The 19,142-nt window shown below is 35.7% G+C and overlaps 2 protein-coding genes across 2 annotated transcripts in view; one reads left to right on the top strand and one right to left on the bottom strand.

The window, feature by feature from the left end:
* Positions 1-69: 69 nt before the first annotated feature.
* On the bottom strand, positions 70-10,827 carry LOC136028013 (WD repeat-containing protein 19-like). The gene is made up of 3 exons (XM_065705564.1): positions 10,741-10,827; positions 5,760-7,494; positions 70-2,433 (listed from the first exon to the last, which is right to left on the bottom strand). The coding sequence occupies exons 2-3, from the start codon at positions 7,485-7,487 to the stop codon at positions 211-213; spliced, it is 3,951 nt and encodes a 1,316-aa protein (XP_065561636.1). The 5' UTR covers positions 7,488-7,494; positions 10,741-10,827; the 3' UTR covers positions 70-210.
* Positions 10,828-10,856: 29 nt separating this feature from the next.
* The window catches only part of LOC136028012 (proteasome subunit alpha type-7-like), a 53,765-nt gene continuing 45,479 nt past the window's right edge, over positions 10,857-19,142 (top strand). Inside the window, exon 1 of the mRNA XM_065705563.1 lies at positions 10,857-11,060. Coding sequence (XP_065561635.1) covers positions 10,965-11,060 — 96 coding nt within the window. The 5' untranslated portion in view covers positions 10,857-10,964. The remainder of the gene's footprint in view (positions 11,061-19,142) is intronic.

Genomic DNA, 19,142 nt, shown 5'->3' with positions numbered 1-19,142 from the left:
TGAGGAAGCAGCCTCTTTCATATACGAAGTAATTTCTGTTCGTTTTAAGTTTTAATGTCGCTCCTTACTTTCAGTTAAAAAAACCTGTTTTTTTTTATTTAATCTTAATCTAGCTCGTTAGTAGAATCATATATATTACAACCCAGACTATGAATTTACAATTCAGACAATCAGTCGTAATGGCTTAAGCCATGCATATAATTTGAACTTTCAAAATTTAATATCCTTAATATCTGCGTAATGGATATCATCTACATTTATGATAGTTTCACACAAAGGACAGCAGTTGTTAATAGAAACAAGGTCTACTAAAGCGTCTTGCTTTGCAGGAAAACTGCAACACGGGGATACGACCAAATCATGCTTCGTTACGTGATATCCAGTTGCAATGCACATGGGAATAGTGTTTTTACACCCTTCACAGGCCAAACTTGTGACAAAGCACATTTCCCCACAGTAAGGACAAGGTGTCAAGTCTTCATCTTCTTGATCTTCTTCCCGCGGTGGTTTTCTAGCAGCATTTTCAATTTTTAATTTGTATTTCTTGTCAATTTGTTCCTTAGACTTTGAATTTAGTAGCATTGCTGCGATACTGTACGCTGATTTTCGCAGACCTGCTCGTTGACACTCAAGAACTGCTGTTGTTAGGATATGAACTGCATGCCTTTGAAATTTTGATAGACTACGAGATACTCGGAGTAGCATTTGAGCTGCTGCTAAATGATTGCTTTTTTGTAAATGTATACGTACCAGCAAATAGCTGTGAACTAGTTCCAAAGTTCGAATTAGGTCAAGGGGAACACTTAAATTACTTGCCCGCAATCTTCTTATGGAATCTATCAAAACAGCCCTTGCGATTTTATAGTTGCCATTCCTTTGCTCAGTTTCAGCAAGTCTAAAAGCAACGTTTGCGGCTTCTGAAAAGTCTCCTTTTGCTGAATACAATTCTGGAAGATATCTTTGACAATTTGGCTCGTCACGGAAAATAGTTATTGTTTTATCAACTACATAAGTATCCTTGCATAAAACTACTATCCTTACAGCTTCCTCTACACATTCCACGTTGCTTATATCATTGAGGAGCGTACTTAATGCTTTATCAAACCTTTTTGCCTTTGCATAATATTTCCCTGCTTCTAACCTGTTACCGTTCAATTCAAAATTAATTGCTAATTCCAGAAAATCCTCTGTCGTGCCATCTATATCTGCCAACTCGTTGAAAATACTTAAGCAATTAGACTTCTTTGCCAAATCAATTGCATCATTTCTCCTGTGAGCTGTGATCATGTATTTGATTGCAAGCTTTATATCTTTCGCTTCAGCATAGGCATTAGCTATTAAAGACGCTATTTCAACATTCCTATGATTGTTATAAACCTTTACAGCAGATTCAATATCTTTCATCTTTTCTACTAAGATTCTAACGGCAGATAATTCGTCTCCACTTTTCAAATAATGCTCTGTTGCGTTTCTATAATCTTTTTCTTGCTCAAGCGCTTTTGCATAGAATGCATGAATTTTAGGAGAATCAGCTGTTTTAATTATATCCCTTAATTTACTCCAAAGCTTCAAATGGACGCACAAAAAAGCAGCTTTGTTCCAATTTCCTGCTCTTTCATAAAAACTACAAGCTTCAGAATTGTGTTTCTTTTCTTCTAAGATTTCCGCTATTTCTTCAATCTGTTGTTCTTCTTTAACTTTATGCGCGTATTTTAGCCCCTGCTGAAACTCGTCACATTTTAAGAGCGATCTGGCGAGACCTGCTAAGCATTTGCTATACTTTTCTTCTGATAACTCAAATCTCAATGCAGCCTCATAATATATTTTTGCTTCCAAATAATCTCCAGAAAATTCTAGCTGTTTTGCAAGTTCATAAGAAACAAGAGGAACTTCACTAGGTGAGTGTTGTTTTGCTAAAATGAGTGCTCTGTCCCATTGTTGAAGTGCTGCTCGTAGACGCAGTGCATAGATGGGATCACTTTGAAGAAACATTGCTTCAGCAGTGTCAAATTTCTTCAGTACAACTGCGACCTGACCTTTTAATAAGAATTCATTTTCAAGATGTGTAAATTTTTTTATAGTCATTGCTGTTTTTATGTCATTAATCTGAGTAAAAGCATTAACAGCGTTGTCAAAATCAAACATTTTTAGTGCATTTTCGGCAATTTCTTTGATTTTGTCTTTACAACCGACTTCGTGGCAAAGATTAATTGCCCTTTGATATTCTCCCATATTGATCAGTAATCTAATTTTTCTTTCAGGATCTTTTTTGGACTTTTCCAATCTAGAAGGGTGGTAAGGGGTTTGGGTAGTAATCACTTTTCCACCATCTCCACACTGAAATAGTTGCGCAGAGCATAAATGAAAGACAAAATTTTCCCCAAGTGTTTGTTCAGCTACCTCCAAAATATACGGTGACTCTTCTCCTTCTTCCTTAAAAAAAATTTATATAAACAAAAATACATAATAAATTTATTTGAAAATGCATGCAGTCCTAGCTGTGTTTGAGTTATCCTAATTTTGGGCACATCTTAAATAAATATAGTGAATAAAATAATTATTTTACGGGGTCATATTCAAATGTATTGAAATGCTTATTTTTCTTTCAATATGTATATTTTTCTTAAGCAAAAGCTTCACAACAAGTGATGATTTTATGGTATAGTGAATAAAATACGTTCATGAGCACCTTCCATCAGAGATAGACACACTGACAATTTGGCTGCCCCTTCTAACACCTTTCTGATGAGGCGTAAAATATATTTTAACGATTTTACCTTATTTTAATGATTGGGGTGTATTTCTTTACAATTTAAAGCAATAGTATATTTTGAATGCTTATTTAAGTAATGTTCATGCCAGTAAATTTCGATTATTATTAAACTTATAGTTATGGTATGTCTCTTCAAAATATTGTGTTTTATCAAACCAATAGACGTACCTCCAAAATGTTCATAAAAATAAGCTTTTGTGTTACAAAAAGTTCTCAAAGAAATCTTAATCCAATGGTCACATCATCTTTTAACCCTAATCCACTATTTTATCTTATCATGATACCCAAGTCATGTCAACTGGCTATTCAAGTACACAAGTCGTCTTTGATTACTTTTTATGCCACTTGGTATTTACCAAGTGACATAAAGCGAACGCAATTTCTGTCCGTCTGTCGATCCCGGTTTTGCTAGTTTGAGCACTTCCAGATAAGTTAGGACGATGAAATTTGGCAGGCATATCAGAGACCAGTGGAGATTAAATTAGAAATAGTCTTTTCTCCGATTCGACTATCTGGGGGGGACGGTTAATTCGGAAAAATTAGAAAAATAAGGTATTTACAGAAGATCAGATCTTAATGAAATTTGATAATTAGAAAAATACGGTGTTTCAGAGCTCTTATTCTAAATCTGGACCGGATCTGGTGACATTTGGGGGAGTAGGAGGGGGAAACCTGAAATCTTGGAAAACGCTTAGAGTGGAGAGATCGGGATGAAACTTGGTGGGAAATTAAGCATAAGTCTTAAATATATAAATGACATAACTGGAACGGATCCGCTCTCCCTGGGAGAGTTGGGGGGGGGGTTACTTCGGAAAAATTAGAAAAAATGAGGTGTTTTTAACTTACGAACGACTGATCGGATCTTAATGAAATTTGGTGTTTAGAAGGAACTCGTAACTCAGACTTCTCATTTTAAATCCCGACTGGATTCAGCGTCGTTGGAGGGAGTTGAGGGGAGGGGACTGGAAATCGTGGATGAAACTTCTTGGGAAGAATAAGTTAAAGTCCTAGATATGTGATTGAAATAACCGGACCAGATCCACTCTCTTTGGGGGAGTTGGGGGGGGACCTAACTCGGTAGTTCGGGAAAATTACAAAAAATTAGGTATTTTCCACTTACGAACGGGTGATTGGATCCTAATGAAATTTGATATTTAGAAGGACCTCCTATCTCAGAGCTTTTACTTTAAATCCCGACCGGATCTGATGACATTGGACGGGAGAACCTGAAGTCTTGGAAAACGCTTAGAGTGGAGAGATCGGGATAAAACTTGCTTGAAGAAATAAGCACAAGTCCTTTATACGTGATTGACATAACCGGAACGGATCCACTCTCTTCGAGGGATTTTTTGTGGGGGGGGGGGGGGGGTAAAAATTAAAAAATGAGCTATTTTTAACTTACGAACGAGTGATCGGATCTTAATGACATCCGGTATTTAGAAGGAACTCCTGACTCAGACCTCTTATTTAAAACCCTGACCAGATTTAGTGTCATTGGAGGGAGTGGAGAGATCAGAATGAAACTTGGTGGGAAGAATAAGCACAAGTCCTAGATACGTGATTAACATAACCTGAACGGATCCGCTCTCTTCGGGGGTGTTTGGAGGGGGGCCTGATTCGGTAATTCGGAATTACTAGAAAAAATAAGGTATTTTTATCTTACGAACGGATAATTGGATCCTAATAAAAATTTTATATATAGAAGGACCTCGTGTCTCAGAGCTCTTATTTTAAGTCCTGACCGGATCCGGTGAAATTGGGGGAGTCGGAGGAGGAAGCCGGAAATCTTAGAAAACGCTTAGAATGGAGAGAACGTTATGAAACTTGATGGGAAGGATAAGCACAAGTACTAGATACGTGATTGACATAACCAGACCGGATTGGCTCTCTTTGGGGGAGTTGGGGGGGGGGCAATTTGGAAAAATTGGAAGAAAAGAGGTATTTTAACTTACAACAGGTGATCAGATTTTTAATGAAATTTGATATTTAGAAGGACCTTGTGTCTCAGAGCTCTTGTTTTAAATGCCAACTAGATCCGGTGACATTAGGTGGATTTGGAGGGGGAAGCCAGAAATATTGGAAAACGCTTTGAGTGGAGGGATCGTAGTGAAACTTGGTGAGAAGAAGCTTCTGACTCTTGGTTCTTCCGACCTCATCACAAGTGCCATATGAGCTCTTCGCTCTTGTTCTTATTTTAGCTTTCTAAAAAAAAACTCTGTTCTGAGCTTGGGTGCTCAACTTTCACTTTCCTATAAGATGGGAAAGCACTCACTTTATATGCATAACAATATTTGTCGCACATATTTCTAAGATGCGTATCTTTCATTGAAACATATTCAGTGTTAAATTTTTAGGATGTTACCGTCTAAGAGGAGGTGGTTTTATTCCAATTGTCTAAAAAGATATTTTTCACTCTTTTTTAAGACAGATATCCTTCATTGATACACATTCAATGTTAATTTTTCATAATGTTTCAGTCTAAGAAAGAGGTGGTTTTAGCCCAATTGGCCATAAATAAATTTTTGAAGGAATTGAGTATCTTTTGGTTTTCTTTTGGGTCCTACACGTTTATTGGGTCAAAATACGTTTATAATTCTAAGCTACGTGCTATTCTTTAAAATAAATGTTTAGGGTTATATCTTGAGATAATTTTGCTAATGAGCAGACAAAAAAGGTGGTGGTTTTAGCTAAATTGGTCAAAAAGCTACCGTTAATTAAATTGGGTATTCTTGGATATTCTCTGTAGAGTGAAGTTGATACTAAGAATAACCAAAAAGTGTTTGGCAACATATTGAGAGAGATATATCTATAAAACTAGCGAAAAAACTGATTTGTGACGTTTCTCTACATTTGAAGTATCCTAAAAACTGGTGCTTGCCTGAAAACACAAAATTGACGGAAAAAACAAAATTTTCCCCCAGGAGATAATTTTTTAAATATGGTTTCTGATGGTATGCATCTTGAATAAAAAAGAGCTATTAATTACCTGGTATGCAAAATATTTTGCCGTTTTGTCAATAACTGTGACAAAAATCTTGCGTCTGAATTCACCATGCTCCCACAAGAAACTATCAATGTTTTTGAATTCAAGCTTAGTCAGTTCATTAGTAACAAAATCGTGAATAAAAGTGTTGCCGCATGTATCTTGGAAGCATGTCAGGTAACCTGATGGACTTACACTTAATTCTACAATGCCACAGTGGTGGTTAAGAGTTGTCACTTGAACAGCCTCAGTAACATTGATAAAGTGTACGTTCCCATTTTCTAGTGAGTAAATCAAGCAAGTTGATGTAAGAGCGTGTGCAGTAACTGCAAAATTGGCAAATTCATCATTGGGATAAATTTGAATTTCATCATTTTCAACACTTTCAACTTTATGAATATACACCTTGTCACTACAAGAAACAGCAGTGTATTCTATATTTGTTAAGACATCAACAACCACACCATTATAGTTTTTTTCGGTCACCATAGTTATCTTCCTATCCTCATAGAAAAAATACCAAACCCGGTTTCCTAAACCGAAACCCAAATATGAAGGCCCAATGTGTAAAAAATCTGCTTCCTTATCAATCTTTAACTCGCTCATACTTCCTGGCTTTGATTGTCTGTGTAACTCAAGCTTTTTAAAACCAGCCAAAATGAGAAGGTAAGGCCCAAAAGCAGCACATAGGTTAGGAAGCTTTGTCATGTATGCATATACCCTACCAGTTTCACTGCTGGAAACAGCCAAAATCCGACCATCCTCGGACCAAGATGCAAATTCAATGTTTTCGTTGTTGACAACTATGGATTTTATTGGTAGCTTCAAGTTTTCTGTATCTTTAAATTTTACACTATCATCCCCAATTAAAGCAATTCTATTCAAAGTATTAGATATAGACATGTCATTTAATATATTTGAAAACTCTCTGGATTGATACAGTTCTTGACCAATATGGTCATTGCGTGCCGACACAGCCACAAAGAAACCATTAGAAAATGCCACGCCGATGTTATCGTCACCGAACCATTCATAGCCGACAATCATACCGTATTTTTGCTGGAACGCAAGCTCCTGAGGATTCTCATAATCATCTAAGTTCAAAATTAATAACGTCTTTCTACCAATTACAACACTCAGTGTATTCATATTCTTCACTTTCGATTCTTGAAACTTCAAGTTCGTAAATTTGATCAAAGATGGTTGTGAACGCAAATTTAGGGTATGAATGGTATCCCCATCCAGAGTGCTAATACTTAAACTTTTATCTTCACTGCCAAGTGCAAGAAATTCTTCACTCCAAGAGCCACAGGTTATTCGCTTATTATGCTTTCCTAAAACAGGAATTTTTCTCCCAGTGCGAGCTGAGTATAGCAGTAAATTTCCCTTTTCAGTACCTATGGCTAGTAAGGCCTGGCTGACTGCCCAAGATACAAAAGTTGCCACGTCTTTGAGTCCAATCTCCAGGGTATGGTTACGTCGACTGGCTGCATTCCAAAGTAAAACGGAAGAGCTTCCATAGATAACAGCAAATAAATCACCATCGGAGTCCCACACACCTAGCTGGCATAAGCCACCTAGATCAACTTTATCCAAGCAATTGCCGTCGCGGTCATAAACTGATACCATATTTCCACCATATATAGCAAGATAATTTCCACCATTTGGCTGCCATGAAAGTCTTTGTTGTGAAGACTTTGAGTGAGGTTCAATAATAAATAGCGGCTCCATTTTGCCCCTAAAAAACAAAAAAAAAGTCTTTTAAAAATTAGTGTTAAGTTGACCTTGTACAGGAGACTTTAGTTTCGTTTGCTTTCCAATTTTCTCAGTGATTCTCTCAATTAAATATAGATATAGTGTTGTTCAGTGGTGCCGATTTACGAAAAAATTTAGGAAGGGGGGAAGGGGTTGGGCGAAGACTTTTTCGATTTTGTTAATGAAGATGAAAAAAGAGCAAAACAACATTGAGCAAACATACCTAAAACAGAAGGTAGCTATAGATCTTAATTTTCCTAATTAGCAGCTACCTCAGGAACCACGATTCGCTAAGTTGCAGCTAGTGCCGTAACAACAATTAAAATTATTTATAAGAATTATTTTTTGTTAATTATAAAAGGCAGTGTATGTGACAATTCCCTTTATAATAAGTCATTAAACAGCTCTCTATGATGCTTCAGTGCTCCACTGGCTGTGGAAAAGGGGAAACGAATAAAGAGATGCTTTCAATGCAGAATATCGTTGTTGCAGCCACTCTCCTTGTTTTTCAAGCCAACGGACTGTAAGTTTGTTAACGGTGTACTTTGGATTTTGATCTGACTCAATTTTAAGGAGTTTTAGGAGTACAGTTGCTATTTAATAGGTGAGAAAAAAACAAAGCACAGGAATAACAATTAAAAACGACAAGTTAGCCAGTCTCACACCTTTAATATAGCGCATAGCTAAAATAAAATAAATGGCTATGAAATATAAATAGGAATGTGTCCTTCAATAAATAACAGTTCAAATACGGATAAATCGTTTTATTAGAAATGACCGTCATCAGCAGATATACTGAATATATACTGAATATCATCAGTAGAATATACTGAATATCATCAGTAGATATATATGCATATGTGATCAAAATATCCAGTATTTTTCCTTATTCTTTTTCCACTGTTTGATAAAAGGATTTACCCCTATTTGAACCGCTATTTATTAACCTATTTGAAATTAAACCCTATTTTGATCTATAGCATGTGCATTTACTAAAATGAACTAATCATCTATTAAAATAAAAGCCTTTAGAAACATATTGAAATAAGCTCGTCTATTTATATCAATGTCCAGTTCACCAAAGTTTACTTCACTATAACTAAACAGACATAAGCAACACTAGTAACATGTTAATAAAGTTTATGTATGATGTAGCATTCTTACGTTTGTTTTCCACCTATCTAAAATTGGCCTACCATGTGATTAAAAAAGAAATATTCATCAAGCCAAACTTATATTCGAAGGGGAACAAATTCCGTTTTTATTATTAATTAATTTGAAAAAAAAACGCTTTCCAGAAACTTATTTTATAGAAAAGTATAGAACAACACTAAAAAAACTGAGCCACAATAGAGATATAAAAAAAACACATTCAACGAACAGAAATTATTATGAAGCAATAAATTAGACTTTAAACGAAGATGAATTAAAAGAGTCAAGTTTAAAAAAAAATGGTTTGAAAAATTCAATTTAGAAATTCAGAATTGTTTCGAAAATTCTAAGCTTAAACGCATTGTAACTAAGTAACCTAGACTAATTTCTTTTTAAACAAGTTAGGACTTAGTTCATTTTTGCATAAAACCAGTCAGCAGATTAGACTTAGCTTGTGCTTGCACTGAAATTAAAAATCCTGCTTTAAACGGAGTACATCAGCATCATACTTACTTTTCCACCAAAAGTTTGACAATTGAAGGGAGACGGTGGTTGAAGGGGCATGAGTCCAACTCCAAACTTTAATCATACAAATTCACAGTCATTGCATGATTTCTGCCTTGGCAATGTGTGATATGCTCGTCTTTTCTGCCTATTTATTTTAAAATCTTTGAAGAAAAGAATCCTTTTGCAAAAATAAATATAAATAAGACGAGCAGAACTAAAGTCATGTAATTATTTAAGTTGAAGACGAACAGTAATTACTATGAGCGAATAAATGAAACCTAAGACATCCAGAAATTGAAATGGAAAGAAATTAAAATGAATAGTAAGTAAGTACCTGAAAAGGGAAAAAGGTGTCATTTCATATTCGTGTTACCTAAGTAAGATAAATTTATTTACAGCTAAAAGTTAAAGTATATGCTTAAACTATATGCTTAATATATGTTTATATTTTTATGACCTTAGATTTTTATAAGATTAAAGAAAAACAGCTTGTATTTGCTTTACGAGAATCAGTTACTTTCAGACTTTCAGATTACTTTCAATTACTTTCAGAGAATCAGTTCTAATAAACAGCTTCCAAAATGGAGTAATATACAAGGTGGGAGGGAAGGCTTGGGCATTGAAGAGCCTAGCTATTAGTAGGCGGTTGAATAAAGTTTTGCTACAGCGATCGATTTAGAAGAAGCAGATATACGTCGTATGAGACGATCTAGGAGCAGGGATCGGGTGTGGTGTACGGAAGAACCAATGGGAAGGCCTAGATAAACCAGTTGTTACTCGGCTTTAAGAGTGGTATATCCAAGTGTTACAAAGAATGTTGGACTAAAGGACCTTGTTTCCGTTTAATCCACCGAAAAAATTATAGTTTTGTCTATATTTTAAGAAAATTGTTTTTCTTCTTAAGCAAAACATTGCATTAACAGGATAACAACAAACAGTAATAGTGAAATTGAACACAATGTATTCGATCGACAATCTCGTCGATTTTGAATATAAATCTATTACAATATATGCAAATTATGATGACAATTAAGGGGGATATTTTCTTTTAGATGCCATTGCCTCTTCCCACTGTAGATATCAAAAATACCTCTTTTTTTAGTTTTTCTATTAAAAAATACCCGGTTTTGAGCATTTTTGTAGTACTAGTTCAATGGTTGTCTTCCTCAGAAGGAAACTCCATAAAATTCCTAAAGCCACTTTATAAGATTATAAAATACATACTTATATTTTCTCTTTACTTTAAACCCTTCTCCCAATAGTCAGATATTTATCCAAAATTATAGACTATCCGTGAATTTTCATACCTTACTCTTATCAAAGTAAAGTTAAGGGCTTTGAGCAGCTTCCAGAGTTTAATATTGCTTCCTTCTGAGGAATTCCCGAATCTAGAATCATTTTTACTGAAGAAAAAATCAAGAATATTCCCCCTAGGTTTGGAAAAATATATCCCCCCCCCTAAATTGTTTATGGATTAGCGACAATAGAGATAAAAAAAAGTTTCTTTCTTCTAAAGTCTTACTAACCTTTGGTTGCTCTAATCACCAGCAAAAATTAAATTTGTACTTACTTATTCTGAAATGTATTGCACAGTGAAAGAAAGGCTGGTTATGTTGAAAATCCTTCTTATTTATTTTCTTTTGTTTGTGTTTTGGTTGCTATGGAAAAACTTTGCTGACAGCAGAGCCTAAGTGAAATCTAACGAATTTTAAGATGGCGATTATGTTCACGTTCTAACCAAAACGTACCTGACTTGCCAGATTTAAATTTACTACAGCTTAATAAAAGTTGAAAATGTCATACGATAGAGCAATTACAGTATTCTCACCCGATGGACATTTGTTTCAAGTTGAATATGCCCAGGAAGCTGTCAAAAAGGGTTCAACTGCTGTAAGAACCTATATACACTTTCATTTAGGGGTTATATTGGTAGGCCTAGGCTATCCGCTCATTCTCCTGGCTTTTTTCTAAGGCTTAAAAAAGTCAAGAATTCAGTCATTGAAGTATTTGTAAAATTCTAGTTTAAATACCTTTTGCTACCTTGGAAAGGCATTAGGTTATGAAAATGAAGCTTTCTGTAGTGAACCAGAGCCAAAATCCCACTTTGGGAAGGAATTGTCAAGCTTCTGTATTAACCCTTTTCTCATTCCTAGGTCTTAGAAATTTGCCTACTTGACAGATCCATACCTATTGAAACTTTGAAAAACAATCTTACCTTAATTTTCAGTTATCAGCTTCTTTTTCTCTGGTTTTAGTGATGAAAAATGCAATTCCTGCTGTTTGAGTAGAATTTTAAGGTAAAATTCTAGTTAATTGACTTCTTGCTATCTCAGAAAGGGTTTAAGTTAGGAAAATGAAACTTTCAGGGATGGGTCTGCAGGCTAAAGTATGTCATGGGAAGGTATTTTAAAGTACCCACCTCCACTCCTTCTCCCTCTAGAGGGCCCTAAAATTTGCCTACATGACAGGTCTATACCTATTGAAATTTTGACAAAACAACATTTTACCTTAATTTTCAGTTGCTAGTTGCTTTTTCTCTGCCTTTAGATCTGAAAATGCAATTCTTGATATTTGAGTAGAATTTTGAGCCATATCAATTTTTATGGCACTTGGTATTAACCAAGTGACATATAGCAGTCGCCAATTCTGTCGGTCTGTCTGTCGGTCTGTCCCGGTTTTGCTACTTTAGGCACTTCCAGGTAAGCTAGGACGATGAAATTTGGCAAGCGTATCAGGGACCGCACCAGATTAAATTAGAAATAGTCGTTTTCCCGATTTGACCATCTGGGGGGGAGTGGGGGCCCGGTTAATTCGCAAAAAATAGAAAAAATGAAGTATTTTTAACTTATCAGCGGGTATTTGGATCTTAATGAAATTTCATGTTTGGAATGATATTGTGTCTTAGAGCTTTTATTTTAAATCCCGACCGGATCTGATGACATTGGGGGGAGTCGGAGGGGGAAAACCTAAAGTCCCGGTTTTGCTACTTTAGGCACTTCCAGGTAAGCTAGGACGATGAAATTTGGCAAGCGTATCAGGGACCGGACCAGATTAAATTAGAAATAGTCGTTTTCCCGATTTGACCATCTGGGGGGAGGGAGTAGGGGCCGGTTAATTCGGAAAAATAGAAAAAATGAAGTATTTTTAACTTATGAGCGGGTGATTGGATCTTAATGAAATTTGATGTTTGAAATGATATTGTGTCTCAGAGCTCTTATTTTAAATCCCGACTGGGTCTGATGACATTGGGGGGAGTTGGAGGGGGGAAACCTAAAATCTTGGAAAACACTTAGAGTAGAGGGATCGGGATGAAACTTGATGGGAAAAATAAGCGCAAGTCCTAGATACATGATTGACATAATCGGAACTTATTTGTTCTCTTTGGGGTAGTTGGGGGGGGGGGAGTAAGTCTTAAAAATTAGAAAAATGAGGTATTTTCAACTTGCGAACGGGTGATCGGATCTCAATGAAATTTGATGTTTAGAAGGATATCGTGTCTTAGAGCTCTTATTTTAAATCCCGACCAAATCTTGTGATGGGGGCGGGGAGTTGGGAGGGGGAACCTAAAACTTGGAAAACACTTAGAGTGGAGGGATCGGGATGAAACATGGTGGGAAAAATAAACACAAGTCCTAGATAGATGATTGACATAAACGGAACGGATCCGCTCTCTTTTGGGTAGTTGGGGGGGGGGGTTAATTCTGAAAAATTAGAAAAAATGAGGTATTTTTAACTTACGAACGGGTGATTGGATCTCCATGAAATTTGATTTTTAGAAGGATATCGTGGCTCAAAGCTCTTATTTTAAATCCTGACCGGATCTGGTGACATTGGGGGAAGTTTGGGGTGGGGAGACCTAAAATGATGGGAAACGCTTAGATTGGAGGGATTGGGATGAAACTTGGTTGGAAAAATAAGCAAAAGTCTTGCATACATAATTTACATAATTGGAACGGATCCGCTCAATTGCGGGGGGGGGGGGGGGTAATTCTGAAAAATAAGAAAAATAACGTATTTTTAACTTACGAAGGAGTGATCGGATCTTCATGAAACTTCATATTTAGAAGGACCTCGTAACTCTGATATCTTATTTTAAATCTCAACCGGATCAAACGTAATTGGGGGGGGGCAGTTGGGGGGACTGGAAATCTTAGAAAATACTTAAAGCGGTGAGATCAGGATGAAACTGGATGGGAAGAATAGAAACCTGTCTAAGATACGTGACTGACATAACTGGACCGGATCTGCTCTCTTTGGTGGAATTGGGAGGGGGGAGGTAATTTTGAAAATTGAGGTATTTGTAACTTACGAAAGGGTGACCAGATCTTAATGAAATTTGATATTTAGAAGGATCTTGTGCTATAAAGTTTAACTTTAGGTTCTGACCTTCTCACAAGTGCCAAATGAGCTCTTGGCTCTTGGCTCTTCCGACCTCGTACCATATGAGCTCTCGGCTCTTCCGACCTCGTCCAAATGAGCTCTTGGCTCTTCCGACCTCGTACCATATGAGCTCTCGGCTCTTCCGACCTCGTCACAAGTGCCATATGAGCTCTTAGCTCTTGTTTTTTATTCAAAATTTAGGAAATGTATTTGCATATCTTTAAAACCTTATAAAATAGAATTGAGCAAAGTTATGAAGCTGAAAACAATTTTGTTGTACTTCAATTAAGCAGAACATCTATTTTGCAAGGTTTCACTTTTATAACACACATATTTTCAAAGGTCAGGGCCCTCTAGAGGGAGAAGGAGTAGAGGTAGTTGTTTCAAAATACCTTCCTGGGACATACTTTAGTATGTAGATTCATCCCTGAAAGTTTCATTTTCCTAAACTAAACCCTTTTTGAGATAGCAAGAAGTCAATTAACTAGAATTTTACCAAATTTTAATCCATAACATAGGGTTATTTCTAAATTTAGGAAATGTATTTGTAGATCTTTGAAACCTCATAAATTGGGATTGAACAAAGTTGTGAAGCTGAAAACAGTTTTGTTGTACTTCATTTGGTAAAATTCTAGTTAATTGACATCTTGCTATCTTGGAAAGGGTTTAGGTTAAGAAAATGAAACTTTCAGGGATGGGTTTACAGGCTGAAGTATGCCCCAGGAAGGTATTTTAAAGGGTCAATGTTCCTATTACCTGAACAGTTGTTTAGGGTCATGAAACTGTTGTTAATAGATGCATTTTGACTTCTTGAACATTTTTGTTCAAACAAAAATGTTTTGACTTTTTTAGTCCTGGTGTACCCAATTCTTTGGTTTGGGATGGGGGTCAGTGGCATGACTCTGTAAGCTTAGCCAGAGTTGACCCAGCTCTAAATGGGTACCTGGAGAAATCTGGGGAAGGTAAAGAGGAAGGGTGTGCAAAAGCACATGATGGCCGGCTCCCAACTCCCCATTGCACTTCCTGGCTGAAGGGCCAAGAAATGGAGATCAGCACCACCAGTACAGACTGTGAAGTCTAATGCCATATCCTTTACCTTTTTTTTCTCTCTTGCAAAACTACTTCAAACTCACTGTTATGGAGTTATTATATATTTGTACATTGGGGGGGGGGGGTTAAAGCATAGCATATATTAAATACAGCAAGGGTTAATTTACATATTTAATATATGCTATGCTTTACCCCCACCCCCTAATGTGCAAATATATAGCCCAAATTTGTTTCTAAACTATTACAGATTTGCAATTTCAAATATTAGATCAACAAAAATGGAAATGATTATAATTCTATGTGTGTAAATACAAGAATATTTGGGCTAGAACAACTCCATAATGGTGATGGTAGTTTTGCAAGAGAGAAAAGATGTTCAAAAAGTCAAAATGTATCAATTAACAATAGTTTCATGACCCTAAACTATGGTTCAGGTAATAGGAACATTGACCTTTTAAAGCAGTTTTCAAGTAGGCAAATTTCTAAGACTTAGAAATCAGAAGATGGTTAACAAAGCTTGGCAATACCTTCCCAGAGTAGCCTATGCTTTTGGCCCTGGATTCATTACTGAAAATTTCATTTTCCTAGCCTAACCTCATTCCAAGATAGCAAAGAGTTGGTAAACTAGGGTAAAATAAAAGCAGTTCATACAACTGGCTTTCCTATAAAGTGAATATACCACTAAATGCTTTTTTATGCTCTATACAAATAAAATAGTCACTTCTACTGTAAATTCAAATTGAAGCACTTTTTGACCTCTTAAAAATTATGAATTTTCAACAAATTATGACAGTTCATATAACTGATTTACCAATAAAGTGAATATACCACTTGGTGCCTATTTCTATGTTCTTTATGAATATAATAATTTCTTCTATTGTAAATTCAAATTAAAGCACTTTTTGAGCTCTTAAAAATGACAAATTTTCAATTAAAGTATGACTTATTACTCATTTTCCACAAAATAATACTGTGACAAATTTTCAATTAAAGTATGACTTATTTCTCATTTTCCACAAAATAATACTATGTTTTCTCAGTGCCATCTTTTCCATTGTTTAAAAAAAATGCTACATTTTCTCAGTGCTAAAATTATTTATTATAAGATAGGTTGGGTTAGGTTAAAAGGCACTTAAATTTTAATTTATGGTGGAAGTGATCATTATATTTGTAAGGAACATAAAAAAAGGCAGTAAAATTCTAGTATCTTGGAAAGGGGTTAGGTTAGGAAAATGGAATGTTTAGGGATGGGTATACAGGCTAAATCCTGGGAAGGTATTTTAAACTACCCACCTCTACTCCTCCTCCTTCTAGAGGGCCCTGAAATTTGCCTACATGACAGGTCTATACCTATTGAAATTATGACAAAACAACATTTTGCCTTAATTTTCAGTTACCAGTTACTTTTTCTCTGCCTTTAGTTCTGAAAACGCAATTCCTTTTATTTGAGTAGAATTTTGAGCCATATCAATGTTTTATTTTTAGAATTTAGGAAATGTATTTACATATCTTTAAAACCTTATAAAATGGAATTCAACAAAGTTATGAAGCTGAAAACAATTTTGTTGTACTTCAATTAAGTAGAAAATCTATTTTGCAAGGTTTCACTTTTATAACACACATAGTTTTTAAAGGTCATCAAAGGTCAGGGGCCTCTAGAGGGAGAAGGAGTAGAGGTAGTTGCTTCAAAATATCTTCCTGGGACATACTTTAATCTGTAGTTTCGTCCCTGAAAGTTTCATTTTCCTAACCTGAACACTTTCCAAGCTAGCAAGAAGTCAATTAACTAGAATTTTACCCTTCATTTAAGCAGAAGACATATTTTGCATGGTTTCACTTTTATAATACAGGCATTTTTAAAGGTCATTGCCATCAAGAGGGAGAAGGAGTGCTGGTAGATACTTCAACCCCCCCCCCCTCCCCAGGACATACTTCAGTCTGTGGACTATCCCTGAAAATTTATTTTCCAAATCCCTTTCCATGATAGCAAAAAGTATCTAAACTACAATTTTACCAAGAATTGCATTAAACAACTTTAGTAGGCCTATAACAAATTTTTTCATTTTGACTTCTATTTTCATCTAGGCCTATGTCTTTAAATAATATTTGTTGTTTTTGTTAGGCTAGGGACAAATGAAGGTGGAATTGGTTAATAAGAAGAATGTTTTAGTAGATTACTTGATTTAACTGGGTAATGCTATTACTCAATAGTAGAAATAGTGCAGATGTAAAAGGTTGGGTAAATTTGCAGACTACAACATAATTTAGCTAGGATAAAAGTGAAAATATCACTTGATGTTGATTATTTCTTAACAAGCTACTTTTTGCTTTCTTGTAAAGGTGTTGTGTTAAAAAAAGGAATCTTTCAGAGATGGGTTTACAGACTAAAGTATGTCCTGAGAAGGTATTTTGAAGTGCCTATCTCTATTCTTTCTCCCTCTAGGGGTACTGACCTTTGATGACCTTTAAAAATCTTTATGTTATCAGTGAATTTTGAACAATTCACATAAATGACCAACTAATAAACTGAACAATAAACTATAAACCATCCCTTGATCCATTTATTATCCTCTTCAAAAATTGCAAATTCAAATTTAACCTATCCTTACCCAAACATGTAATCCATATTAAGGTAAGATCCCTAGTAGTTGGCTAGCTAATCCACTCTTTAACTGGTAAAATGTTGTAAAATGTCTAGGCTATCATACCACCTAGAAAGTGGATTATTTCACCTGCAGATGTGTCACAAATATGTGATTAGCTGGAAAATTTTCATCATTCACAACTCTCAAAATTTTAGGTATACTGATAGAGAACAGTAGAGCCTTATCTTGATCACACATTTTTAGCCTAATCAATGCTGTCTAATCTCTGACACAGGATCATAAAGTAAGAAAAACACATCCTAATGACAAACGTTTCTACCTTAGATAGACTTAATCTTATACCAGTGCTGTGAAACAGAATAAATGCTGTTTTTTGTTGGATTTTATAGATTTGAGAAGAGGTTTTGATTTGTCTAGGTAGTAGCCTAGCACCTATCCTGGACTTATTTAGTTTCACTTACCTGATTTAGCTGAATTTATTATATTCAGCAATACAAAGTGCAAACAAAGTAAGCCCAGTCAAAGGCCATGATAGGTGTGCTGTCTGTTCTACAGAATTGGATGAGGGGTTATCAGCCATACCTTAATTTGCACTTCAGATCAATCTTGATCCTGTTAAATGCTCTATACTTGATGATGTTAATGATTAATCATCAAATGCATCACTGGTACTTCCAGGGAACACTATTCCATTTGACATCTACTTCTTGAAAACTTCATCATTGAGTGCTGAGACTGTTGTATTTAAGAGACTATTCCAGTGGTTTACTTCACAGCTAGAGAAAAACTGTTGCCTTTGTTGGATTTTGACAGATGGCTTGAACAGCTTCTTTGAATGTCCTCTCCTGTCAGTGCTAATATTTTGGGAAATTGACAAACAACTTGGGGGATAGGACTTCATGTGAAGTAAGCTTATATGTCATAAGCATATCAGCTCTTTGTTTTCAGTAAACCAGTGTAGGTAATTTCAGCTCCTTCAAACGTTCATCATAAGGCTCATGTCTCATCTTAGATACTGTCTTTGTGGCTCTCCTTTTTACCCCTTCCAAAAGCTGTACATCACCTCTCTATCCTGGTTATGCTATGCACATTCAAAAATCAAGCAATGGTCTAACAAGCATCTTTTACAACCACATGAAAACACAGGGAGATCTACTGGATATAGTTTTATTTAAGAATGCTAGGACAAAGTTTGCATGAGACCCAGTCTTCTTGCAGTTTGAATAGAATTTACACTAGTTGTCAAGGATGATACAAGATCTCTTTCTTCATCCACACTTTGCAGCTCTTGAATGTTATTCACAGCTGGATTGACCATAGTATGCTTGAAATCTGGGTTGTACTTGCCAAAATGAATAGCACCATTTTTGTCAATGCACAAACTATGAGAAGTTGATTTGTAGTGATTGTCTAGACCTGTCTCCTGGTAAGTAAAAATTATTTAGGATAATAGATACAATCACTTGCTTGTTTGTGGTTTTGTCCAGCATGCAAAGTCAACCCTCTGCCCTTTAGTGAGCAGGCTATGATAGAAAAGCTAGCTTCTGTTATGGATAATTCCTTGAAATATTTCAGGAAAGATCTCAAGAAGGAGTTTGCCATCACTAGTCAGTAATCCCAAACACTTTCCCAACTGAGAACTGACATTAAAAGTGACATTTCCGCTGAGGCTATTGATATTGTCAATAGGGTTAAAAATTCACTACAGTTAGTGTGCTCTGTTTCAACAGAAGATCAAATAAAGCACAGAGCTCTAGTTGAGGAGTTGAAACACAGAAAAGCTAATGGAGAAGGGGATTTGATAATTTGCAAGGATGCCATCATTAAAAATAAACTTGCCAGTTGGAGTGATCCCCCCAACTTCTCCAATGTCCCACTAATGTCTGTGCTTCCTTCTACTTCTGTTAATTGTTTAAATGTTTATGGACTTGCATCA

This window comes from Artemia franciscana, chromosome 6, assembly GCF_032884065.1.
Source record: "Artemia franciscana chromosome 6, ASM3288406v1, whole genome shotgun sequence".
Classification (NCBI taxonomy): Eukaryota; Metazoa; Arthropoda; class Branchiopoda; order Anostraca; family Artemiidae; genus Artemia; species Artemia franciscana.
Note: the sequence above shows the minus strand (reverse complement) of the source record. Positions and strands in the feature narration are given on the sequence as shown.